This window comes from Ceratotherium simum, chromosome 37 (genome assembly GCF_057802395.1).
Source record: "Ceratotherium simum simum isolate JZ-2026a chromosome 37, ASM5780239v1, whole genome shotgun sequence".
Taxonomy (NCBI): domain Eukaryota; kingdom Metazoa; phylum Chordata; class Mammalia; order Perissodactyla; family Rhinocerotidae; genus Ceratotherium; species Ceratotherium simum.
In genome coordinates this window covers 4060156-4088139 of record NC_141936.1, presented here as the reverse complement: position 1 = coordinate 4088139, position 27984 = coordinate 4060156, and the positions used below count along the sequence as shown (strand labels likewise).

General features: G+C 42.2%; 1 protein-coding gene across 4 annotated transcripts in view; it reads right to left on the bottom strand.

Annotated features, from left to right (window-relative positions):
* The window catches only part of ILKAP (ILK associated serine/threonine phosphatase), a 33490-nt gene extending 6071 nt beyond the window's left edge, over positions 1-27419 (bottom strand). Inside the window, exons 1-9 of one of the 4 annotated variants that reach the window (XM_087424632.1) lie at positions 27271-27419; positions 19826-19891; positions 19297-19353; positions 15903-16022; positions 14446-14572; positions 12766-12872; positions 12317-12410; positions 11951-12038; positions 10379-10500 (exon numbers count right to left, since the gene is read on the bottom strand). In XM_087424632.1, the coding sequence (XP_087280758.1) occupies positions 10379-10500; positions 11951-12038; positions 12317-12410; positions 12766-12872; positions 14446-14572; positions 15903-16022; positions 19297-19353; positions 19826-19891; positions 27271-27325 (836 nt within the window). In that variant the 5' untranslated portion in view covers positions 27326-27419. Of the gene's footprint in view, positions 1-10378; positions 10501-11950; positions 12039-12316; positions 12411-12765; positions 12873-14445; positions 14573-15902; positions 16023-19296; positions 19354-19802; positions 19892-27270 lie in introns of all 4 variants that reach the window. The other 3 variants (XM_087424634.1, XM_087424633.1, XM_087424635.1) reach the window with 3 other exon arrangements.
* Positions 27420-27984: the final 565 nt, after the last annotated feature.

Here is a 27984-nt window from a genome sequence, read left to right as displayed (position 1 = left end):
CACTGAGGTGGCTCAGACACTGCGTGGCAACCCCACCAAGCAGAGCAGCACAGGCAGGCCGCCAGTGAGTGCAGAGCAGGATCGAGTGAGATCACGCACGTGAAACAAAGCACACCCCCTGCCCGGTGCACCAGCTCAGCCGGTCGGCCAGGGCAGCAAATCAGCACCAGAGCGCCTGTGTGTGTGAAGCAGCGGTGGCCAGCGGGAAAACACAGAGAACACTATTGGCACAACTTCCAGTGGACGTGGCCAGTTCAGAAAACATAGCTCCTGCCCCTGCCAGTGGTGGCAAGTGGAATCTGCGACCAGATACTACAACTATGCACTGACAAAGGTCCACTCCATCAAACAGAATGAAGAAATACATTAACATTCTACAGCAAGAGAAAAATGACAAGCCTGAAGAAACCAATCCTAAAGTCACAGAAATTTACAATCTAAATGACAGAGACTTCGAAAGTTATCATAAAGAAACCCAACGAGTTACAAGAAAACTCAGAAGACAGTTCGATAAACTCAGGAATAAAATTAATGAGCAGAAGGAATTCTTTACAAAAGAGATTGAAACTCTAAAAAAAAAAGAGAAATGCTGGAGATGAAGAACACAATGAATGAGATAAAAAACAATCCAGAATCCTTAAAAAACTGAGCTGACATTATGGAGGACAGAACTAGCAATTTAGAGGACAGAAATATAGAAATGCTTCAGGTGCAGGAGGAGAGAGAACTAAGACTAAAAGGAAATTAAGAAATTCTCCGAGAAATATCTGACTCAATTAGGAATGCAACATAAAGATCATAGGTATTCCAGAGGGAGACGAGAGGGAGAAAGGAGCAGAGAGCTTGTTCAAAGAAATAATAGTTGAGAACTTCCCAAGCCGGGGGAAGGAAGTGGAATTACAAGTAAATGAAGCTAATAGAACTCCTAATCACATCAATGCAAAAAGACCTTCTCCAAGGCATATATTAGTAAAACCGGCAAAGTCAATGACAAAGAAAAAATATTAAGGGCAACAAGGCAGAAGAAAATATCCTACAAAGGAACCCCTATCAGGCTTTTACCAGATTTCTCAGCAGAAACCTTATAGGCTAGGAAAGAGTGGAATGATATATTCAAAATACTGAAAGACAAAAACTTTCAGCCAAGAATACTCTATCCAGCAATATTATCCTTCAGATATGATGGAGAAATAAAAGCTTTCCCAGATAAACAAAAGCTGAGGGAATTCATCGCCACAAGACCCCCCCGACACAAGAAATGATCAAAAAGCCCTCATACCCGAAACAAAAAAGAAAAGGTTTACAAAGCCTTGAGCAAGGAGATAAATAGGCAGACAAAATCAGAAAATTGCAGCTCTCTATCAGAACAGGTTAGTAAACAATTATAACATTAAAGATAAAGGGAAAGAAAACATCAAAAATAACTATAAACACTTCATTTTAATCACAAACTCACAACACAAAATGGAATAAGTTGTGACAAGAAGACTTAGGCAGGAAAGAGAAAAGGGATGGAACCTACTTAGGCTAAGGAGATAAGTGGCTATCAGAAAATGGACTATCTCATCTATGAGATCTTTTATACAAACTTCATGGTAACCACTAAACAAAAAATCAGAACAGAGACACAAATGATAAATAGAGAGAAACTGAGAAAACCTTCATAGAAAATCACCAAACTGAAATGGCTGTCAGAAACACACAGGATGAAAAATAAGGGAAATACAGAACAACTGGAAAACAAGAGATAAAATGGCAGTATTAAGCCCTCATGTATCAATAATGATTCTAAATGTAAATGGATTGAATTCTCCAATAAAAAGACACAAAGGGGCTGGATGGATTAAAAAACAAGACCCAACGATATGCTGCCTTCAGGAAACACATCTCAGCTCTAAAGACAAACAGGCTCAGAGTAAAGGGATGGAAGATGATACTCTAAGCAAATGGTAAACAAAAGAAAGCCAGTGTTGCCATACTTATATCAGACAAAGCAGACGTCAAGATAAAAAGGGCAATGAGACACCAAGAGGGGCAGTATATAATGATAAAAGGGACACTCCACCAAGACGACATAACATTTACGAATATATATGCACCTAACACAGCAGCACCAAAGTACACAAAGCAACTATTAACAGACGTAAAGGGAGAAATTAGCAGCAACACAATAATAGCAAGGGACCTCAACACCTCACTTACAGCAATGGATAGATCATCCATACAGAAAATCAACAAGGAAATAGTGGAATCAAACGAAAAACTAGACCAGATGGACTTAATAGAGAGATATAGAACACTCCATCCAAAAACAGCAGAATACACATTCTTCTCAAGTGCACATGGAACATTCTCAAAGACAGACCACATGTTGGGAAACAAGGCAAGCCTCAACAAATTTAAGAAGATTGAAATCATATCAAGCATCTTTTCCAAACATAATGCTATGAAAGTAGATATCAACTACAATAAAAAAGCTGGAAAAGTCACAGGTATGTGGAGACTAAACAACATGCTACTGAACAATCAATGGATCAATGGAGAAATCAAAAAATATCTGGAGACAAATGAAAAGACATCATACCTACTCTTATGGAATGCAGCAAAAGCAGTTCTAAGAGGGAAATTCACAGCAATACAGGCCCACCTCAACAAACAAGCAAAATCTCAAAGAAGTAATCTTAAACTACACCTAACAGAACCAGAAAAAGAAGAACAAACAAAGCCCAGAGTCAGCAAAAGGAGGGAAATAACAAAAATTAGAGCAGAAATAAATGAAACAGAAACCAAAATAACAATAGAAAGGATCAATGAAACTAAGAGCTGGTTCTTGGAGAAGATAAAATCGAGAAACCCTTAGCCAGACTCACCAAGAAAAAAAGAGAAGGCTCAAATAAATAAAATTAGAAATGAAAGAGGAAAAAATACAATGGATACCACAGAAATACAAAGGATTATAAGAAAATACTATGAAAAACTATATGCCAACAAATTGGACAACCCAGAAGAAATGGATAACTTCTTAGACTCATACAACCTCCCAAAACTGAATCAAGAAGAAATAGAGAATCTGAACAGACCAATCACAAATAAAGAGATTGAAACAGCAATCAAAAACCTCCCAGAAAGTAAAAGTCCAGGACCAGATGGGTTCTCTGGAGAATTCTACAAAACATTCAAAGATTTAATACCTATCCTTCTCAAACTATTCCAAAAAATTGAAGAGCATGGGATACTTCCTAACTCATTCTATGAGGCCAACATTACCCTGATCACAAAGCCAAACAAGGACAACACAAAGAAGGAAAATAACAGGACAATATCGCTGACAAACACAGATGCAAAAACCCTCAACAAAATATTGACAAACTGAATACAATAATACATTAAAAGGATCATACACCATGATCAAGTGGGATTTATACCAGGGACACAGGGATGGTTTAACCATCTGCAAATCAATCAATGTGATACACCACATTAACAAAATGAGGAATAAAAATCAGATGATCATCTCAATAGATGCAGAGAAAGCATTTGACAAGATCCAACATCCATTTATGAAAAAAGCTCTCAATAAAATGGGTATAGAAGGAAAGTACCTCAACATAATAAAGGCCATATATAACAAACCCACAGCCACCATTACACTCAATGGTGAAAGTGAAAGCCATCCCTCTGAGAACAGGAACAAGACAAAGGTGCCCATTCTCAACAATAGGACTGGAGGTTTGGGCCAGAGCAATTACGCAAGAAAAAGAAATAAAAGGTATCCAAATTAGTAAGGAAGAAATGAGACTCTGTTTGTTGATGACATGATCCTATATATAGAAAATCCCAAAGAATCCATCAGAAAACTATGAGAAATAATCAACAACTACAGCAAAGCTGCAGGGTACAAAATCAACTTACAAAAATCAGTTGTATTTTGGGGCCGGCCCTGTGGTGTAGTGGTTAAGTTTGGCACATTCTGCTTCGGCAGCCCGGGTTTGTGGATTAGGATCCCAGACACAGACACACACCACTCATCAGCCACACTGTAGTGGCAACCCAAACATAAAGTAGAGGAAGACTGGCACAGATGTTAGCTCAGGGCTAATCGTCCTCAGCACAAAAACAAAAAACAAAAAACAGATAAGTTGCATTTCTATACTCTAATAACGAAATAACAGAAAGAGAACTCAAGAATACAATCCCATTTACAATCACAACAAAAAGAATAAAATATCAAGGAATAAACTTAACCAAGGAGATGAAAGACCTATACAGTGAAAACTATAAGACATTATGGAGAGAAATCGAAGAGGACATAAAGAAATGGAAAGATATTCCATGCACATGGATTGTAAGAATAAACATAGTTAAAACGTCCATATTACCTAAAGCAATCTACAGATTCAATACAATCCCAATGAGAATCCCAATGACATTCTTCATGGAAATAGAACAAAGAATCCAAAAATTCATATGGAAAAACAAAAGACCCTGAATAGCAAAAGGAATCCTGAGAAAAAAAGAACAAAGCTGGAGGCATCACAATCTCTGACTTCAAAATATCATACAAAGCTACAGTAATCAAAACAGCATGGTACATGGTACTGGTACAAAAACACACACAGATCAATGGAACAGAATTAAAGCCCAGAAATAAACCCACACATCTATGGAGAGCTAATCTTGGACAAAGGAGCCAAGAACATACAATGGAGAAAGAAAGTCTGTTCAATAAATGGTGCTGGAAAAACTGGACAGCCACATGCAAAAGAATGAAAGTAGACCATTATCTTACACCATACACAAAAATTAACTCGAAATGGATTAAAGACTTGAAGGTACTGAAATGATAAAACTCCCAGAAGAAAATATAGGCAGTACATCCTTTGACATTGGTCTTAGTAGCATCTTTCTGAACACCATGTCTACTCAGGCATGGGAAACAAAAGGAAAAATAAACAAATGGGACTACATCAGACTAAAGAGCTTCTGCAAGGCAAAGGAAACCAGGAACAAAATGAAAAGACAACCCACCAAATGGGAGAAAATATTTGCAAATCATATATCCAGCAAGGGGTTAATCTCCAAAATATATAAAGAACTCATACAACTCAAAAACAAAAAAACAAACAACCCAATCAAAAAATAGACAGAGAATATGAACAGACATCTTTCCAAAGATATACAGATGGCCAACAGGCCCACGAAAATCTGTTCGACAACACTAATCTCTGGGGAAAGGCAAATCAAAACTACAATGAGATATCACCTTACACCTGTCACAATGACTATTAATTAACAAGCAAAAAATAACAAACGTTGGAGAGAACGTGGAGAAAAGGGAACCCTCATACACTGCTGGTGGGAATGCAAAGCCACTATGGAAAACAGTATCAAGACTTCTCAAAAAATTAAAAATGGAAATACCATACGACCCAGCTATCCCACTACTGGGTATTTATCCAAAGAACATGAAATCAACAATTCAAAGAGACTCACGCACCCTTATGTTCACTGCCGCATTATTCACAATAGCCAAGACATGGAAGCAACGCAAGTGCTTCCATCAATGGATGAATGGATAAAGAAGATGTGGTATATATATACATATATATATATACAATGGAATACTGCTCAGCCATAAAAAAGACAAAATCATCCATTTGCAACAACGTGGATGGACCTTAAGGGTATTATGTTAAGTGAAATAAGCCAGACAGAGAAAGACAAACACTGTATGATTTCACTCATATGTGGAAGATAAAGAAATACATGGACAAAGTGAAGAGATTAGTGGTTACCAGAGGGGAAGGAGGTTGAGGGGGAGAGTGAAAGGTGTAAAGGGGCACATATGTATGGTGACAGATAAAAATTAGACTATTGGTGGTGAGCACAATGCAGTCTATACAGAAGCTGATAAATAATAATGTACACCTGAGGGCCGGCCCCGTGGCTTAGCGGTTAAGTGCGTGCGCTCTGATGCTGGCGGCCCGGGTTCGGATCCCGGGAGCGCCCCGAGGCACCACTTCTCCGTCCAACGCGAGGCTGAGTCCCACGTACAGCAACTAGAAGGATGTGAACCTATGACGTACAACTATCTACTGGGGCTTTGGGGGGAAGAACTGAATAAATAAAATCTTTAAAAAAAAAAAAAAAAAAAAATAATGTACACCTGAAATTTCACAATGTTATAAACCATTATGATCTCAATTAAAAAAAAAACCAATGCTGCATGTACAACCTTCCCTCATCTGTTCAGTGGCCTTCCTTGCAAAATAAAAATAAAACTTCTCAGATGAGAAGTGAGGTAATGTGACACATTGCTGCCTACAGTAACTACCTCAACTGTAAGAAAGTAGGGAAAATAAGCATACACGATTTGCTGATTTTTGTAAGAAGCAACACTGGAATCAGGAAATAAGGGTGAAAGGAACAGAGATGAAAGAATGGCATTTCTAAATATGACTTTTTACTTAATTTAGATATTTAACTATGTACATGTGGGGTTTTTTAAATTTTTTAAATTGTGGTAAAAATATACATAACATGTAATTAGTAAATATATATAATATATAACATAAAATTTATCATTTTAACTATTTTAAATGTACAGTGGAGTGGCATTAAGTACATTCATATTGTTGTACAACAATCACCACCACCATCTCCAGAACGCTTTTCATCTTTCCAAACTGAAACTCTGTCCCCATTAAACACTAACTCCCCATTCCTCCTCCCCCAACGACCCTCATTCTACCTTCTTTCTCTATGATGATTCTGACCATTCTAGGGACCTCATGTAAGTGGAATCATACAGTATTTGTTCTTCTGTGACTGGCTTACTTCAATTAGCATAATGTCCTCAAGGTTCATCCATGTTGTAGAATGTGACAGGATTTCGTTCCTTTTTAAGGCTGAATAGTATTTCCAATATATAAATATACCATATTTTGTTTATTACTTCATCTACCCATAGGCACTTGGGCTGCTTCCACCTTTTGGCTATTGTGAATAATAATGCTGCTGTGAACATGGGTGTATACATATCTGTTCAAATGCTTGTTTTAAATTCTTTTGGCTATATACCCAAAAGTAGAATTTCTGGATCATATGGTAATTCTATTTTTAATTTTTGAGGAACTGTCATGCTATTTTCCACAGTGGTGCACCATTTACATTCCTACCAACAGTGCACAAGGATTCTAATTTCACCACGTAAATTTTTTTATAATAAAGGGGAAAAGGCCCTAAAGTCCAAAACAAATTGAAACTAATGATCATAATAACCGAAGTGGTAACATAACCACAGTGAAAATAAATTATTCCAGGTTTACACACAGTACCCTGTGCATCCTTACTGAGGCATAGTCTAAGGACAAGAGAACTGCAGGAACTCTTACTAGTCATAATGCTGATACTATGATTTTGAAGCTATTTTGGCAAATAAACAACTAATGTTATTAGCAACCAAGATTTTCAGCATAAAAGAAAAGAACTACAACTACTGAGTCAAAAGAGAGAAAGCCCTGTCATGTTAAATTTGAATAAGAAACAGCAATCTAAGCTCACAATCTAAAATGTGTGTGTGTTTCCTAGCTCTGTCCTTGAACAGACTTACAATTAGTGACACTCCAGGTGAAAGAGGCGGCCCCAGCACATGGAGCTCGGTTCTAAAGACGACTGCAGGTGTGTCTGAAGGACACAGCAGTCAGCTTGCAGGCACTCCCTTCCACTGGCCGTATCTGGGGTAATGTGAGCAGCAAAAGCACCCTGGCTCTATGACTAGAATTAGTGCACGGAATAAATAAAATCCACTGGTGCATGGTGATTCACAGAGCAAGGGAAGAGGGAGAAAGGGAGAGAAGCAGAGGAGCGAAAGGAAAAACACTAATTTCCACCACTGTAGGTGGATATCTTACTTTGCAAATTGGTAATTAAAGAATCAAACATTTACCTTGCTCTTTGGAAAGAAACTATGGTTCATCCACTATAGATGAAGGAAAGCCTTTCTTTAGAGGATGCCTGCTAATACATGGAAGGAATCACAGAATTAGAAAATTATCTTCACCATCCCTATGAAATAACTGATTCAGGCAAGGACCACTAAGGGATGCTAAAATCGTCAGGAGAAAGATTGACAGGAAACAAAATAGTCACAAGGTGACGAGTCACTTGCTGATAACACAGGGAGATACGTCCTTTCACTCTGGAGCCACCTGTTGTGACCACCATAGCAAAGTGCTGGGAATCAGCATCACCAACAGTGACCTTACACGTCTACGGGAAGTGAAGGACTATCAAGTAGATAGCATTTCCCCGTCAAATACTTTTGCTAGAAACGTTTATTGTGACTCTAAAGAGGCCTTTAGCCCTAACCTCCAGTTTATAGGAAATACATGCAAACTGAAGTGATACCGTGAAAAACCAGGCAAACTCGTAATGTTGGTGACCCTACACAACCGCTGGCCTGGACTACCGACCTGATCCAAGCCTAGTCAAAGTGGAGACCATTCTACACTGAAAGATGTGTGTCCAAGGTAAACATGGCTGCTGACTGGACCCTGGTTTCAAACAAAGACACCATGGGGACAATTGGGAAAATATGAATATAGACAGGACGTTAGATAACCTAATATAACCTAAGGAATTACTATTTGCTTAGGTGTCACGTCTGCAACTAACTTTCAAGTAGTTCAGCCTAACACATACATACACAGACAAAGCAAATGCGGCAAAATGTTAACTACTGAATCTAGGTGGTAGATACTGAAACGTTTGTTTTACTATTTAACATTTTTTTCTGCATGTTTGAAAAGTTTAATAATAAAAGCGGGAGAGGGTGGAGGAAAAGAAAAAGGATGCCAGCCCTGGCCTCAGGCAGGATGTGGGGTCAGAGCCTGGCCCCGCTTCTCAGGAACAGAAGGCCACTGCCATCTCTGAGCCTCCCACTCCTCTTCTTTGCAACAAGGGACTCACTCTAAGCCCACGCTGTCAAATGCTCTCTCTAAGGCATGCACACACTGCTCTTAGTAAGGGGGGACTGGGAAATAGTAAGGAACAGCAACACAGCTGATCTTACTTTCGCCATAGAATTGTCAACGCCAGAACCTTTTCAAGAAGTACAGGCTAAAGCAGAATTTTAAAGTTATAAGAGGGGTCAGAAAAGGTGAGGCAGACACTACACTGGGGTCACATTCTCAGGCATTAACTTCCACAGCAGTCACAAGAACAGCAGTCAAGGTAGAAATATCAGGCACAATCACTGCCCGAGGTCTGAAACCAGGCCTCCGATCCCAATGATCCTCATGTAAACAGCCACAACCATGACCCAAATCACCTTTTACCAACCCAGGAGCTTCTGAACAAACTCTAAGAGTTCTGACTCCTCTCCAGAGACCACCCTGCACCACTGGCTGGAATCAGCCTGGAGCAGTAACAAAGACTTCCCCAAACAAACAGAAGAGAAACTAAACCTGCAAGGATAAAAACTGCAGTCTAAGAGAAAACTGTATTGTGGTTACCAAGGGCATCGGTGTAGGGGCGGGGCACAAGGGGTGAAAGGAGACACGTATATGGTGATGGACAAACAAAAATGTACAACCCAAAATTTCACAATGTTATAAACTGTTAAAACATCAATAAACAAACAAACAACAAAAAAAAACTGCAGTCTGACATCGGAACATTACTTCCCTCTTATCTCCAACAGAAAAGAAAATCCTAATAGTCAAATTATAAAAGGAACCAAAAAACACTTCTGGTCAAATTCATGATGCAATGTCCTTGAAGTGGAATTCTCCTCAAGTGCAAAAAAGACTTGAGCCTTCCTTTAGCTACTTTAGAGAGATGGCAGATGCCACACCAGAGTAGGCACATGGTCTTCAGAGATTGAAGAGAGGTAAAACAGAATTGCAGACAGAGCCAGTTTAACAGCGGCCCTCTATGGCTACAGAAGTTGTTCCCCAGGAAGCCCCAGAGATGGTCTGCACGCACCACAAATATTTATGTCTTAACCACTTTAGATTTTCTCTCTGGAGAATTCACCTAAAACTGTAGCTTATTCAGTTGTGACAAATGATAGTATTTATGAAAAGTTCCTACGCACAGACAAAATGTTGCAAATGGTGAACTTGAATTTGAGACAGGTTTCTTCCTTTTGCAAATGTAGGGAGACATGTTTCTTATACACAATTTTTGCTCCCACTTGGACATACATGAAATCCTACAACATTCATTCACCTACTTCCCCAGGTTAGACCTCAGACAGAGCCTCATCACGCTGAAGACTGAATTAACACGGAGAATTCTACTCCTTGGAGGTCTCCTGGCCGTTTTTGCAGTGAACAAGCCTCCTTCCCTAGAGTTCCTATCAGTCCCTGGTTACCTGACATTTCCTCCAGCCTTCTGTATCCTCATGCGTTCTTCATACTGTGTTGGGTTATGCTCCTTGCTGAGGCTTAAGGCTGCGTGTTTTTGACTCTCTTCATTATAACGGCACAGGATTGCCTGGGAAGATGGAGATTACAACAGCCGTGAAATTCAATGAGTCCTGCGCCTAAAGTTACCAGCTGAAGAGAAAAGTCAACAACGGAGTTTCAGATTCAACCTCCTGCTGACAAACACAAGTTCAGAGGGTCAAGCAGCGAAGAAGTGTCAAGTAGCAAAGTGGTGTCTCAGAAACACCAAGTCAGGGAGAGAAGTCCCTGGTCTGGGTCTCAACTCTGGTACAAGCTCTGCTGGATGACTACAGCCAATGGCTCACCCTCTCCAGGTTGTCTTCTCATCTGTGACATGAAAGAGAGGCACTGAAGTACCAGAGACCCTTAGGCATTACCATCCTGAGAGTCTACAAGAGGCAAGATGAGGCTGACTCAGTACATCATCTCCTGTGTTCCCAGCTCCATGTTTATCATGTCATAACTTCCAGAAAAGCCTCTATTTTATAAGGGGGAAGCTGAGGCCCCGAGGGTAAGTATCATACCTAAAGTCATACAGCAGGGCCAGGATTCAAATTTGGGTCTGACTCCAAAGTTTTTTTTTTTTTTTTGGCCAATTTTACTCGTGATTTTTTAAAGTCATCTGGTCTAAACACACAGGTGGTTACAGACAGTCTACTGGAGGACCACCAGAATATGAACTTCACTATGGAAGGGACTATCATCTATGATGTTCACTGCTATACCTCTAGTGCTTGGTATTTATTATAAATCACCCTAAAAGTAACAGGGGTTGGGGCAGCTACATCTAGGTCTGAAGATGCTGCTTAACAGTGGGAAGGGTCACTTTGTTACTGTGACTGCTGAAGGAGCAGGGAGGCTGGATGAAAAAGTGGCAACGGAAATGCACATCCCATCCTGAGGCAAAGGAGGGAGGGACTGCAGCCAGCTGTGCAGAGCACCGCCCTCCAGCTTAAGGAGTTCCCCACAACTGTGACACTGGATGTCACTAGTGGGAAATAATTGGGTTTTCTCCCTCAGCCATGTGGACTGGGCCCAATGGATGAAGGGCACATCACCTAGCACTTTTCAGGCTATGCCTTTTGAGTTATTCTGCAATCACAATGATTCTGAGAGGCAGGGGTTAATATTTTCCATTCATTACTGTCTGAGGTCAGAGAAATGAAGCTGAAGAATATTTAAGCTTCTTGCATATCAATTAAATTCCAACCCACAACACCATCTAGACAGAGTACGCACACAAAAAAGAAGAAGGGAAAAAGAGAAAGCAGAACGGATCTGGGTTTTCAAGGAGAAGAGGGTCTGTTATAGGGCTTCATCCAGCTTAGCTGCTATTCCCTACCCAGACCTTACACTCTGCAGCAGAACCCCCTGCAGCAGCCCCACAGGAAAGATTTCAACCCAGACAGCATCATTTTAATCTTATTCAGCAAGTGCTGCTATGGTTCTTCCCCCATATCACATGCTGTCATCCAAGTGGGTGGCTCAGAGCCACATACCCGACTATCTCCGAGGTTGGCAATATAAAGAATGTTGTCTACAGCCAGAACACACGTGGCAGTGGACCCATCTTTCCAGGCAGGCTTCCTGGGGGGAAACACATCAGAAATACAGTCACCACCAACATGCTAGCACTTTGAGACTAATTTCCAGATTGAATGGGAAGTGTCTGATACTTTGAAATGGACCGTTTCCTTGATACGTGTTTTCTGTTTCAGATTTAGTTAACAGTTTTAAGAGCTTACTCCATGCTAGGTACTTTTCAGACGTGAGCATTAGTATTAAACCATATCAGAAGACCTGAAATGGATGTGGGAAAACAACACACACGCTCCACTCACACGTCTTCATGTGGTTAGACTTACTGGCTTGAAGCTTGTTTAAGGAACTCTTCATCAGTATGCTTAAAAGTGTCCAAAAGGCATCTCTTCACGGTTTTCTCTACACTGATTACATCTCCTATTATGGAAGGAACAAAAGAAAAACTCTTAAGAAGGGAAGATTATCCTCTTCCCACCGTCATTTTGTTTTTGTACTATGACCAGGAACATCTGTATTTCCTCACCTAGAAGGCACGTACCATCTGCATTTGGTTTTGGTAGGCTCCCAAGTGTGAAGGCAAGATACTCGCTTGTACCCAAAGACACTTCAAGAGAGGTGCCCCTCAGAGACATGAGAAGTTCTACGCTGGGCTCACCCCCCCTCTTTTAAGAGTCACCGATCATTCTTTGGCTAAAGCCAAAATGACATCTCACTGATTCACACAACAACAAACACCAAGATGAACACGAACTGATTCAGTTCTCAGTCTCACCTTTAGGAAACTTCCTGATTAAGTTCTGATGCAAATTCTGTGCAGCAAATTTTGAGGCTCGAATTCCTCCATGTCCATCAAAAACAGCAAAATATGAAACCCGGGTACTGGAGGAATGAATTGAGAGTCAATAAGATTCTCACAGCAAAGATTCCTCCTCTCCATTAAACCTTTTAAATCTGAAACAGTGAACGTTAATAAGAGGGGAAGTTCTGCTGGTAAGACACCAGTCGCACTGTCAAGAATGGAAAAAAAAGGCCATAACATTAACTGAGACAAGCGTTTAAGAAACTTTCACGGTATTTTAAAATTAAAAATTAAAAAGTCACACTTGTTTCAAAAATCAAAATCTATTAACTCTGATTTTTCACTGAAGATAAAACTAAAATTCAGAACTTCTATTAAAACCAGATTTAAACACTAATATACAGATAAATAGTTACTGATCTAGACAGTCAAAACTATCTATAAGAGCAGGGGGTGGTTCCAGAATTGATACTCAAACTTTGACTGATACCTAATTCTTGAAGCCTATCTTACCAGTCTTACCTCTGTTCCCCTTTCAAGTTTTGCCAGAAAACTCACATCTACAGAATAAACTGATGGAATAAACTATGGAATAAAATGGCATTAAATAATAAACTGTTTCAAGAAGGAAGGACAAAAATGCCTATGAGAAATGACATTTATTCTGCAGAGGTGCTCTTTTTTCACACGTTTGGAATGCCTTTTCAATTTGCGACATCACGAGCCATGAAAAAACGGACTTCATCTGGTTTATAACTCAGAACTGCTATGTTACAGCATGGTATTTGCTAGGTATGGTTTAGTGTTCCCAGTTAGTACCACCGAGGAGGCAATCACCTCCTCACAAGTAGGCCTTATCTACTGGACAAAAGCCCTGACGCCAATGGCTCCAGCACACTGTATGTTAATGATCTACTGGTGTCAGTTAATGAATCTAAGGTATAGATTATGTAATCAGGGAAATCAGGTGGTGTATATATTATGTAATATACACATTATTATATATGTAAACATAAGGTACGTTAATGACCAATTCGGTGTCCTGCCTTCCAGCTGCTTTTCTTCCATGTCTAAGACCTTATCCAGAAGGTTTCATTTCCATTTGTACAGTTGCAGGAAATTTTTGACTGTTTTCCTTCTCCTTGATGCCATTTCTGCTTTTGTTCTCTTTCTGGGTCCTCGCTATTCGCACTAGCTTTCCATGATCACCATTCACTGCTGCAACTGGCGGCTTCCACCTCTACCCTCTGGGTCACAGACTAAGAATGCTCCCTGCCAGAAGCTCTTCAGATACTGGTGAGAGTAACACACCCCAAAGACCCACAACGTGGAGAGTCATTCCCCATCCCCTCAGCTTCAGCAGGACTGATATCTGGGGCTGGACAGTTCTTTGTTGTGGGGCTGTCCTGTGTCGTAGAATGTTTAGCAGCATCCCAGGCCTCCCCCCACCAGAGGCCAGTAGTACATCCCCCTGTTGTGACAATCAAAAATGTCCCCGGGGGGCAAAATCAACCCCAGCTGAGAACTACTGATGTTGAACCAAGCAGCTCAAGTGATATGTCTTTCTAACACATACAAACTGGGCATGGTCCAAAATCCAGTCAGAACAGAGACTTTTATGCCCACCAGGCCTGCTGGGGCGTGGACACTCACATGAGGGATGATGGGGGCCGACATTCCTCGGTGATGTCATTCAGGATGACGTGGGCATCCTGCATCTCCTCCCGCTCGCCCTTCCGCTCTGCCACATAGCCTTTCAAACCAAAGATCACTGAAGAGGCTACGGAAAAGAGAACAAAAAGCCAATACAAAACTGTGCCCCTCCCTCCAGAAGCCCTAGTCCCAGAGCAAATGAGAGGGAACTCCGGCTGTTTTACTCAGCAACAGCTGAGTAAATTTGCAAACAAATAAGCTACACCCCTCAAGGCATCATCTCCCAGCTACAAGTCTGTAACTAAGATCAGACCACTGTCAGACAGGGCGAGTCTGCAAAAGGCTGAACAGCGGAGGAGACAGCAGAAGACAGTCAAGTTAGTACAGAACAGCTCCGTTCAAGAAGGCGTTAAGTCAAAGCACCAAAGAGTGTGCTGTCATCTCACAGAAGTAGGATTTGAATTGGGGGAAGGAATTATGTGCAAACCTAGTCTTGTCAATAATTTAATGAGGACAGAAAAATTCCTAGTTTAGAGAAATGCAAGTAAATAGAGTTTATCCCAAAGGCCCTGTTGGACACCCTGAAAATATGTATGTCCATGCTTAAAGCTGGAAGAATCTGAAGAAATGGTAAGATCTGTTGCTTTTACTTTAACTGAAAAAGAAAAGGATAAACGAGTCCAGGGGAGGCACAAAACCCTACTTATGTTTAATGGCCAGGCTGGTTTAAGCTCCTTTTCTGACACCCAGGGCCATGTAAACAATAAAATGAGCACTTTCTGAACAGCTGTTGCTGGAAGTATAACACTCTTTAGGCTAAAGGCAATGACAAGCTAAGCGGAAGACCAGGTCTGTAAAGCAGAGCTGGGAGTAGGGCCTTCCACACACCTTCATGTGCAACCTCCAGCTTCATTTGAGATCGTGTGTGGCAAAAGACAAAGTGGTCTGGTGCAGTGACAATCCACAGCTCTTTCTCTTTAGTTGATACTTTTCATTTCTTCCCCACGAACTTTGACCAGTTACAAAGCTGACTACAAATTTCAATTGCTTTTTCCAGCCTCAGGCTCTCTCGGGAAGTTACCTGCTGAGCTAATCATAGAATTCAAAGTGCTAATCCACAGGTTGTGAACAAAGCCAGGGAGCCAGAGAGAAACTGGGTGCTCCATAAGCTACGTCTTCACTGGAGAAGGCGAAGTAAAAGCTGCCTGTGTTTTTTTAACCCTTGAGGAACAAATGTAAGTTTCCTATCTGACGGAAGGTGGTGTCAGAGATATACACGGCAAGTAAAAAGAGAAAGGAAGCAAAAGAAAACTTGGAAGTCTGTTTGCAAAAGGGGAACCCTACCCGCTTCTTAAATACAGACGCAAAAAGGAAGAATCATCAGAAAGCTGAGCTTTTGCTCTGGGTTGTTTGAAAATATGAAGTCTAAGACATTTGTTTTCAAACTGTCTGAAAACCTTTACAAACTTTCTTTTCCACAAGCTCTTCACTGCCATTCTTCTCTTCTTCAGAGGTTTTTCTCTTTGCTCCTTTCCCTTCATTCTTTACCATCTGGGATATCGAAGCGTCAAGAGAACCTGGAAATAAAGTAAAAGCCAGACAGAAACACAGCTGTAGACTGTTAGAAAGAGTCCCTAGCAGAGCAGGCTCCATCCCAGCCCTCAGAGACAAAATGACAGTTCAAGTGGGACAAGCAGAGAAGCAGGCACAGTGGCCATGACCCTGACTTGGAGGGGCCGGGCAGTGTGCCTGGGCTCCCGTGGTGGGAGACCACAAGTTAAGGTCCAGGCCCTGCTCAGACCCTGAGAGGATTTGCAAGAGAGGCTTCTCAGTGATAAAAATGAACATTCATGTCTTTGGGCTACAGCACATAGACGATGTTTTACATCCACAGGCCTTTATTTATAAATAGGGAAGTTTCCAAAATCTGCAAAGCGACACATCCTGAACAAGTTCAAAAAAGGAACAAGTGCCAAAAAAGGCTTAAAATGAGGTAAATGTCAGGCTTTAAGAGCTGAATGTATCCTGAAAGGCAAAGTAGGGCGCTAAAGCCATTCCACTTGCAAAGGGATGAATTTGTGCACAAAGCCAGAACTAAGAGCACCTGCAGTGTCTATGTGTTTTGGAACGAGATGAGTCTAGTTTCAAATTCCAGTTCTGCCACTCACACGAGGCGTGCCCTAAGGCAAGTTACCTAACCGTCCAGCCTCAGTTTCTTCATCCATAACATGGGCAGAATACTGTCATCTCAGAGGGTTATTTGAAAAGTGATGGCGGGGCCAGCCCAGTGGTGCAACAGTTAAGTGTACGCGCTCCGCTTCGGCAGGCTTCGGCAGCCCGGGGTTGGCAGGTTCGGATCATGGGCATGCACTGACACACCGCTTGTCAAGCCATGCTGTGGCAGCGTCCCATATAAAAAAGTAGAGGAAGATGGGCACGGATGTTAGCTCAGGGCCAATCTTCCCCAGCAAAAAAGAGCAGGATTGGCATCAGATGTTAGCTCAGGGCTGATCTTCCTCACGAAAAAAAAAAAGAAAAGTGACAGGGACAAGGTATGTACAGCGTTTATCACAGTGCCTGGTCCATCAGGTATCCAAAAAATAGCAGCTGCTGTCACAACAAATGGCTCTAAGTATTCCCTGCATTTAGGTAGAAAAGCATGCAACCACTTACTTATTCAACTACTCTTTGCCAGACATTTCTGAGTACTGAGGAAAAAAGGGAAAAAAATTTCCCTACCCTCAAGAAGAGTCAATTACTTGCAAAAGGACAGATTTCTGCAACACTATAACATAACACATATCTCACCCCACATAATAAGGCAAATTGACTGAGAAAATTTCATGGCTGTTTCTAATAGACTCTCTCCACTAGCCTCCTGTTGCTTACTATTAGTGTACCAGTTTTCCCGATGCGTATGTAAAAGAATCTTCCTTTCGTTTAAATTGCAAAACAGAGAAATTTTTAAATCTTTGTTCTTGACTTCTAATCGAATTACACTGTAGTCAGAAAATGTCGTCTGTACATGAAATTGATTCTTTACTGGGACTTACTTTATGGCCTAGAGTATAGTCAATTTTTGTAAATGGTTCTTGCCTGCTTAAGAATATATGTCTTCTCAAGAAATCCAAAATAATGGATGCAAGATTGGATTCTACATCCAAAAAAAATCAAGCTTGTTAAAGTGGGGTTGAAATCTTTTAAGTTCTTACCAGTTTATTTTCTTTTGCCCTATGGATAACTAACATAGCTATGTTAACGACATAACAAATCTTTCCTTCTTTTATTAAATCTGTCAAGAGCCCTGTTTGCATACATAAACTTTCATACAGTTGTCCCTCGGTATCCACAGGAGATTGGTTCCAGAACCCCCGCAGATACAAAATCCTCGGATGCGCAAATCCCTTATATCAAATGGCGTAGTACCATAAATACAGTCGGCCCTCCACACACCCTCGGATACGGAGGGCTGACTGTACTGCCTTTACTGGGAAGGTTTTAGGCTAAACTGTGAGTAGAAGAATGCTATAACTTTTTGGTATGGGTCCACAGCCATGAATACCTGAGAATTCTTATATAAGATGATTATAATAGTTTTTGTAAATAGGAGAACTATACTAATTTAATCCATTCTTTCTAGACTAATTCCAATGATTTTACGGTAATGAATTAATAATACAAAAAATCTAAAGCAGCAAGTTTTCTGTTTGACAACATAAGAAAGGTTTTTACACCAAAAGATAATTGCATATGAAAAAAGACAGCCTGCATTCCCACTGTCCCCTCCATGCCCTACCTTCCCCCTCCCTTAGGGGCAGTCCATGTGAGACGTTCTCAGGGAGATGGAATAACAGATGTGACATTATGACAACCTAGAGGAATCTGCTCTATGCTTCCTTTCTACTTAATTGGAACATAAAAAGAAAAGCTAAATATTTATGGGAATAGGTAGAGCCAATGTTAATAAGCTTGACAAAAATGAAATAAAATCAATAAACAATCTTGAGACCGTATAAGGATTGACTAGAAAATAATTAACTAAGGTCTTGAGTTTCAAAAAAATTCCTGCACATGGTCTATACCAGTCACTAAACCAGTGTCATGCAGACTTCATTTTCTTAAGATCAACGTTTTTTTTAATGTAAGTGACATAAAACAGAAGACCTACTCATATGGGTTCAGGGAGATAGAAAATATTTTAACTGTATTTCATATATGCAGACATTTCTGCCGGATACATTTGGGTCTATCAGGAACATAACAAAGCAAATCAGAATGACAGACTCAGATTTTCTTAAAAACATTAATAACAGGGGCCAGCCCGATGGTGCAAGCAGTTAAGTGCATGCGCTCTGCCGCAGCGGCCCGGGGTTTGCCGGTTCGGATCCCGGGCGTGCACCAATGCACCGCTTGTTATGCCATGCTGTGGCGGCATCCCATATAAAGTAGAAGAAGATGGGCACAGATGTTAGCCCAGGGCCAATCTTCCTCAGCAAAAAGAGGAGGATTGGCATTGGATGTTAGCTCAGGGCTAGTCCTCCTCACACACACACACAAAAAATTAATAACAAAGTTCAAAGTACATTACAGAACTCTTAATTCTTAAAGTTGCAAGAGGATGAACACCAAGAAGTAAAAAATAATCACAAAAAGTGATGTAGTACTTAAGAATCTAATCTTTTTGCTTCTACCTGATAGTCCCTATTTAGTTTCAATAAACCTTATGTTGTACTATGATTTAATGTCATCCCAAAAGCTGTTAAAAGCTATAAATAAATAAATTTTACATAAGAGTTAAATTTTATGTAGTATTTCCATCAGCACATTGGATTTTTTTCCCCCACCACTTACCTGAATCGCCACTGCTGGCTGGTGGGAGATCATCAAAAAGCAAAGGTCCCCCTGATCCTGAAACACAGCAGAACACTTAGTAAGCCCACAAAACCTGGATGAGGCTTAAGTTTCAGAATCCATCCCACCAGGAACCTCTGCAAGTCATTGAAACAAACTCAAAACTCTTGTGTCAATCCAGTGGCAACTCACACTGTGGTAAATAATGTCTTGAACCTATTTTATTTTCAAGTCCTATCATTTCAAAGGAAACAAAAATCTGCCTTTAAGAGTTAAATCTTATTTCAGCTAGTAAAATAAACACTCAAATGAACCAGAGAAAACTGCTCAACATTTTTACGCAGTTTCTCAGGGCTTGCACAACTAGTGGATTTTTCTGCCTTACCTGATGCCATGGATTCAAAACTTAAGACAGTCCAACACCTAAAACATCTGTGTGTTGAAAATGGGGGAAAGGGAAAAAGATTGAGACAACTACAATCCCAGGATGACATGTTGACACACACCTGGGAGAGCCTGAAGACTGTACCTGAGTCAGTACTGCTGGCCGGAGGGAGGTCATCAAAGAGCAGAGATCCTTTCTGAGCTTCTTTCCCTAGAACAGGGAACACCTGCTTAGAGAGCATCCGGTCATCTGCCAGGATGGGTTTTCAAAGGGGGAGACCTTTTGAGATAAGTTTGCTATTAAATTCAAATTTTCTCCTCACTGTTGGACAAAATTTATTTAAAAAAATATTTTTTTGACATCTATTTAATATGGACATTTGTTTCCACCAGTTAGAGTCAATAGAAAAGCAATGAAAGATGACCCAACAGGCATGTTAAGGACTACTGGGTATTTTGAGGAAAATAAATATTTTTCTTGATAATTTCATTACTGAAAGCAAAAAACATTTAAAAATCTTTCTTTAAAAGTGAATCCTGGGAAGAAAAAATCTGATTCTAAAGAAAATGGTAATTTGGTACCTGAAGATAGAACTTCAGAGATAGAGGGACTCTTCAAAGATCTACAGTCTTAAAAAAACCTATTTCAATAACATTCTGAATGAACTACCAAGTAGAATCTCAAAACAAACGAACAGAGAGATGGTGAGAGGGAAGCAAATCTGTCTTAACTTGGCGTCCCCAGCACAGTGCCCAATTCAATAAATATCCATGGAGAAAATGAAGAATTTCAGATACTCCAAGGTAAACTCTGAAGAAAGCCAGGGAAATTTTTTATCTAAAAATCTGAAGATTTACACACCAAAAGTCCTTGCCTTAAATGTTTTATACTCAATTATCCCTTTCCATATAAAATTTAACCACCATTCCTTATTCTCCATCTTTTCCCCAGATTTCTAACTGTATGAACTGGCAACAGGAACATGAGGAACCAAGGGCTGAAGACGAAGGTGCATGCTCACGTCCTGTGAAGTTCAACCTGCTGACTCAACACAGGCTTTGTCCCACCTCTTGTTCCTCAGAATTCAAGTATAGAAATGTGCTCATTTAAAAACCAATTCCAGAGCCAGCCCTGATGGCCTAGCAGTTCAAGCTTGGTGCACTCCGTTTGGGTGGCCGGGTTCCACTCCCGGGGTGTGGAACCACGCCACTCGTCTGTCATGCTGTGGTGGTGGCTCACATAGAAGAACTAGCAAGACTTACAACTAGAATATACAGCTATGTACTGGGGGTGGAAGAGAGGAAGACTGGCAATAGATGTTAGCTCGGGGCAAATCTTTTACAGGGAAAAAAAAAATTCCCTTGTATGCTCCAAAAGGTTCATCCATATTGTCTTTTTGTCTCTATGTAGAAATGAGCTGGGTATCAATTCTACTCTTTAAAAAAAAATTCCCTTTTATGCTCCAGAAGGTTCATCCATATTGTCTTTTTGCCTCTATGTAGAAAAGAGCTGGGTATCAATTCTACTCTTTAAAAAAAAAAATTCCCTTTTATGCTCCAAAATGTTTATCCATATTGTCTTTTTGCCTCTATGTAGAAATGAGCTGGGTATCAATTCTACTCTTTAAAAAAAAAAAATTTAATAAACTCCAAGAAAGGAAATTTCTTCAGGACTCTTTAGGTCAGAAGTACCTTAAATACCTGATAAATTCCTGACTGAACAAAAAGCAACCCTTCTGCTTTATACCCCAATGCAAATGGGAAATGTCTACTCCATTCAATTATATTCTTATCCCTCAGGATTACCCTAAACAAATTAAGTAATTGCAAATACTTTCATTTTTCTCACAAGTTACATACTCTATGGGAAGTATTCAAAACAGCATTAGAAGGACATTAAAAGGCATTTAGGATCACATAACTACTGACTCACTGTATTAATCCTCCTACAAGAATCCCTAATATTCTAGCAGGCTACTTTGGGGGGGGCGGGGGGACCCAAGTGTACTGGGTCTAACCATCAGAATGTGCCTTCTCCTAACAGACTCCAAACTGCACTGGATGATCCAGAACAATCAACCTGCATTCAGTAGGGCCAGAGAGCCAGGCATCTTGGGAGAGAGGGGACATTACAGGGAGGAAGCCAACGTTAAGAGCAACCAACCCTTCCATTTGTGCCAGGTCAGATTTTAATTTTTGAATTAAACCACCCATCTACATCAGGTCTTTCCATTGCCAGTATCCAGCAGGGAGTCCTCTTTTACCCAGGTAACATATTTTCAGTTCTTGCAAACATTCCTCACAACAGAATTTCCAGCTCAGCACTAGCCTGGCCTCTCTCCTCTGGCTACAACTCAGTCTAAGATAGTGCTCCAAACTGGGCACCCCCACCCCCACCCCCAAGAATGGCCTATTTCCCCGTGCTGAATGGAATGTGCCTCTCCCCTCCTTTCTCACTCTGGAATACTGAGTGGTATTTCAATTAAACACAATGAGATCATCACACACTTTTGTTGGCCACAACTGAGAATGGCTTATAAAAATGATAATTAACATTTACTGCCTGCCAGGCACTATTCTAGTGCTCTGCATATTTTAATGCATTTAATCCTTACAATAATCTTACGAGATAGGTACTCGTATTACTTACTGATGAGGAAACTGAGGCACTTAGGTTAAATAACTGCCCAAGAGAGAGCCAGTGAGGAGTGGGGGTTCAAACCCAGGCAGCCTGCTTTCCAGTCCATGCTCTTGGCCGGGTGCTACCCTGTCTCCACACGTCGAGCACCATTCTAGGAACTTCACAAGGATCATCTCATATGACGCTCATAACAACCCCACGAAGATAATCCTGAGGCTCTGTAAGATCTCTGGAATACCTTTTGCATCATCAAAAGGATCAAACTTAGAATAGCTTGCATCTGGATTCTTTTAAAAAAAATCTATAGGTCACAGGTGCTAGAAAGAGAACTTCTGATTAGCCAGAACCTTACATTCTGTTTTGGATAAACAGTAATTCAAAGAAAGTGCTTGGGGCTGCCATCATTGGACAAAGTGTGACCCTGACCATAAACTTTGGAAGAGGCCCCCAGAGTTCTAAATGTAAGAACTTTAATAAAGAATGAAACAAGATTGAAGACAGTTTTTCATTACAGTTAATCTCATCAGGGATGTTTTTAGTTATCTGCAGTCTGAAGCTAGGTCTACTAAAGGTTATATACTATGCTGAGAAAAGGGCTCTTGGGTTGATCATATTCAGGTTAGCTAAAGGTTGCTATGTACAATAAAGCAACAAAAAGATCTCGAATTTTCTTCTCAACTACAAACGCAATAGTTGTTTTCCAAACACCACAGAGGTAGTAGAAAAAGGCCCCGTCTCACCAACCACAGTAACGGTTGAATGTATACATTCCACCTTCCATTACGCTCACGTACTTGTATATGTGCATTTCAATTTTTAAAAGGTAGGAGCACACTGTACACGATACTCAACATACATCACTGTTCACGTAAGCCATCAGGGCATGTTCCAGGCCAGCACATCTGGGTCTAATTATACGTTCCAACAACTGTGTATTATTTTATACGGGAAGCATCGCCACTCACTTTCCAGTTCCCTTACTGATGGGTATGCAGGCTGATTCTGGTTTTCCAAAAGACAAATAATGCCACAATAAACAACCTTAGATATATATCCTTACTTAATCTGCTAGATTGCTGGTCAAGGGGTATGAGTAGTTTAAATTTGACAGATGCCAAAATTTGTCCCCAAAAGAGTTGGGGTAACTTGCACTCCCAACACACTTTATAAAAATGTCCATTTCCCTACATCCTCACCACCACATTGCCAATTTTTAAATCTAATGGGTGAAAAACAAGGTATATCAGTGATCTGCTATTCCTTTCCTCAGTGACTGAGGCAGCTGAGCACCGGTCCCTGCTGATGGGTCATTTGCATTTCTTCTATAAACGGTCAGGATACAGCCTTTGACCATTTTTCTAATGGGCTGTCTTTTTCTTATTAATGTGTACGAGCCTTTCACTTATTAGGAATAGTAACCTTTAGTAATGTGTACTGCCATTATTATGTGTTTGTCTTTCACTTTGTGGTATTTTTGTCCTACAGAAATTTTTTATTTTTATATAGTTATATCCATTTTAATCTTTTATTTTATTTTATTTTTTTTTAAAGATTTTATTTATTCAGTTTTTTCCCCCCAAAGCCCCAGTAGATAGTTGTAGGTCATAGGTTCACATCCTTCTAGTTGCTGTACGTGGGACCCGGCCTCACGTTGGACGGAGAAGTGGTGCCTCGGGGTGCTCCCGGGATCCGAACCCGGGCCGCCAGCATCAGAGCGCGCGCACTTAACCGCTAAGCCACGGAGCCGGCCCCATTTTAATCTTTTATGACTTGAGTTTTTCCTTGCTTAACCCTCAAGTTCTGCAATTAGTCTGTTTCTAGTAGCTTAACCTTTATTTTATATTTAGATCTCCAATTTTCCTGAATTATTTGGAAGGTGGCCTGCCAAGCAAATATTTACTTAGTCCTTGACAGCTGACCATCAAAGTGTAATGGTGTACCCAGTGAGTGAAAGGACTATCCCATAAAACTGAAACCAAGTCACTGCTGAAGCAACTTTAAACCAGGACACCTTTGTTCATCTTAAAGACACCAAGTCAGCACTTTTTTGAGTATGAAAGAGCAGAGAAGTTCCATTTCTGTCTGATATGAACAAACATACTTCCTCTTTTAGGTAAACTATACATATAAAACACTCGATTCACTCAGCAAATTTCTAAGTGCTTGGATGAAAACTACTAATTTAGCACAAAATCTGAAAACATTTAATGTGTTCTTTCTACATTTTTCTTCAGACTATAAAAATTAAGAGGCTTGGAGGCAAGAACATTATATGTGATATTTAAAACAAAAATCAAAGAACTAAACAAAATACAGTTGGTGTCATCTGAGCAGTGTGATATTTCCTCTCTTTGGACACGTGTGTTTTCACAAAATCCATTTAAGAGTGCATTCTTCCCCTTGTAAGTAGCTGTTACAGTTCACAGCTCATATATCAACATCTCCTAAGCACTGACCGCGCACTCCACCCTGCACCAAGCACTCTACGGGTAGCGCTCTAATCCACGTGCTAACAGTAGGAGGCGACGCTCCTGTTCCAGATGTGGGAACAGCCACAGAAGGCACAGTTGGCAAGAGCCGAGTTGGGATTCGCAACCAGTCTGATCACACGTCTAGAACAACTCTTTTTGGGGAAATGACCAGATCTTGCATCGTTCCCTGCATTAGCTCAGAAATCTGTGGCACCTGCGTATCACGTGTGAGGGTCACGACCCTGCAGTTCAGCCTCCTCTTGCCATCCACTTGATGAAGCCAACCTTATTTTCCTTGCATTTACTATATTTTTAATTTTATCAGTCAATACCATAGATTTTCTGAAACAAAATAAGGTGTTTAAATTAATTTTTCAAAAATCACAAGATTGTGAAATCAGACTATTCTTGTTCAAATGACTTTTTTAACCTGTTATATCTTATCTTGTTGGTTAACTTAACTGCCTGTCAAGGTAACTCTGGATCCCAATTCCATCACTCACTTTAGTACTTATCCCTCTCAGCTTTCTGTCATCTACAAATTCAGAAACATGCCTTCTTTGCTTTTAAAGCTATTTTTAAAAATACACTCAGCCAAGCAGGGCCTGTTGACAGTGTCAGTGCCCTCCCCGCAGGCACCGAGCAGTTCGCTAGCCCACTCTCCAGGGAACGGGGGTTTAAACACCATGCAGCACCCCCGCCACCCTGGCATCTCAGCCAGGGTCAGATATGCCCTCCCCGCTGTATTTGGCGACAGGCTGCCAAGTGTCAACTTGTAAGAGTCGTCAGGTTTTGTATCATTTCAAGGGTGCCGTTCCCGGAGCAGACCCAATTTCAGGTAAAAAGTTATGGAGATTTTTAAGAAATGACAGGCTTACAGGCACATCTGTGAATCCAAACTCTGCCCCAGACATATTCAGATAGAAGTTATACTCCACCAACAGAGTAAAAAAGACTGCATACACAAAGCCAGAGTTTTTACCCACAACTACAACAATCTAGAAAACAAATGGCCCAGTTGAGAACACAGGCTCAAGGCCCAGTTATTTAGATGCCTCTGTACCATCAGCATGGTCAGAGGGGTAAGAGTGCCGTCACTGGCAATAACAGCCCCATAAAGACCGGCCAGGCTGTGCACCTGTGACAAGCCAGAATCCAGGCTCTGCGGAGGGCAGGACCACCCCTTCCTTAGGGCCCCAAGTCCCACCACTCCTCCACACTGGTATGCTCAGGCCAACTGGGGAACTAAACGTTCCCCCTTTGAGCACATTGTTCCCCTGCCTAGAAGCTCTGCCAATCACAGGTCTGCCCATCTTTAGAGGCTCAATTGCAGCCCCGCCTCCTTGCCCATCTCTCAGTGGACCACAAATATAACTCCTGGTGTACTCAGCATTTCCCACAGTCATTAACTTTTGCCACTTTTAATTATAATCGCTTGCATTCAGAATTAAGCTCTTTGAAAGCAAAGACTGGCTCTTATTCACCTTCGCATTCCCTAGCACAGTTCTCAAACCATGGTCTCCGGACCCCCTGCTGGGCCGTCCAGTCAAAATCCCCTGGGGATTTAATAACAGAGACGGGGGCCCTACCCCAGGCTTTCGGATTTAGTGGGGCTGAGGGGAGCCTGGAAATCTGGACTTTAAAAACAAGTTGTCCATGTTTTCTGCCACCGAGTTAGGCTTGGAAATAAAGCCCTAACTACAGCATCTAGCTCAATGTCTTGCACATGAAAACATTAACAGGTCTTGCCAGATTAAACCTAGGGTGATTATACTGGACCTACAGAACTAACAAAGGCATGGTCTCACACCAGGAGCTCATCCCACAGCCTGCGGGAACTCACACCCCCGGCCCAGGTCAGGGGCGTAGATGACGGACCTGGGCGAATACCCTTAACTTTGGGGAGACGGGAAAGGTCCTGAAACCCGGACAGAACAAGAAACTACTATTAACCACAGAATCACAGGAGCACCGAGAATGAATCCCCTCTTTTGGGCTCAAAACCACGTAGGATTACATTGGCGATTACTTACATCTCTCGCGGAAAAACAAAGCAAAACAAAACCCCGAACTTGCGGCAGGGCCCGTACGAATAACGACGCTCAGAACACAAGGGGCCGGAAAGCTGCGGGCAGCGAGGCGGGCAGCTCGGGGCTCCGGACCCCGCGCCACCAGCAAACTGCGGCGGACTCCCGCGCGGACCCCAGGAGGGTCAGCCTGGCCCCGGTGAGTGGCCGGCCCGCGGGGCCGCAGGGCGCTCGGCGGCCGGCACGTGTGGGCCGCACACAAAGGACGCGCGGCCTGGCGCTGCCCTCCCTTCCTACGCAGCGAACATGGCGGAGGCTCCGGACTGCCGGGCCCGGCTGGCGCAGGCCGCTCGCCCTCCCGTCCTCCCCGCCGCCCGCCTCAAGCCCGCGGGCTTCCAGGCCGCCGCCATCCCGCCCGCCCTCCCCTCGCGGGCCAGCCGCCCCCGCTCACCTGCAGCCGGGCGCGGCGAGCGCTCGGGCTCCGGCAGGTCCCCGAACAGGTCCATGGCGGAGGCTGGGCGGCGGCGGCGGCAGCGGCGGCAGACGCGCAGCCCGCGAGCAGCTGGGGGCTCCACACCCGGCGGCGGCGGCGGTGGCGGGGCGGCGGCGGCCCGGACGCCGTCAATCACGCGAAGGCGGGCCCGGAACGCCACCAATCGGCGCGCGGCGTGGCCCGGCCGCCCCAGAGTTCTGCGCGCGGAAGGGGCGGGGAGGTAAGGGGGCGGGGCGTCGCGTAGCGCACGCGTGCAGGACTCCCACTGCTGGGCCGCGCCTGTATGCCGGCCCGCAGAGCTGACGCCGTGTTTCCCGCGGCAGCCTGCGCTGGGCTTTCCTGTTTTCCCATGGCACCGGCGTCTTATTCCCAGGAGGCCGGTCCAGAGAGAAGGGTCTGAGCTCAAGGGAAGCTGTAGTGAACCCTGATGTCCGGGAAGGCTTCCTGAAGCCTTCCACATCCGTCCCGCTCCTCCGTTCTCACACCACCAGTGGTGGCTTCCGTTCCTGGCCCATTTTAGAGATTGAGAAACCGAAGCTTGATAAAGCGGCCCAGTGCTTTGGACAGAAACTCCATAAGATGCAGGATAGAGAGGAGACATCCCTCCACCTGTCTGCACCCCCCTGGGCAAGTGGGGGGCGCGAGAAGGGGGCTTCCATGTGATCCGGAAAA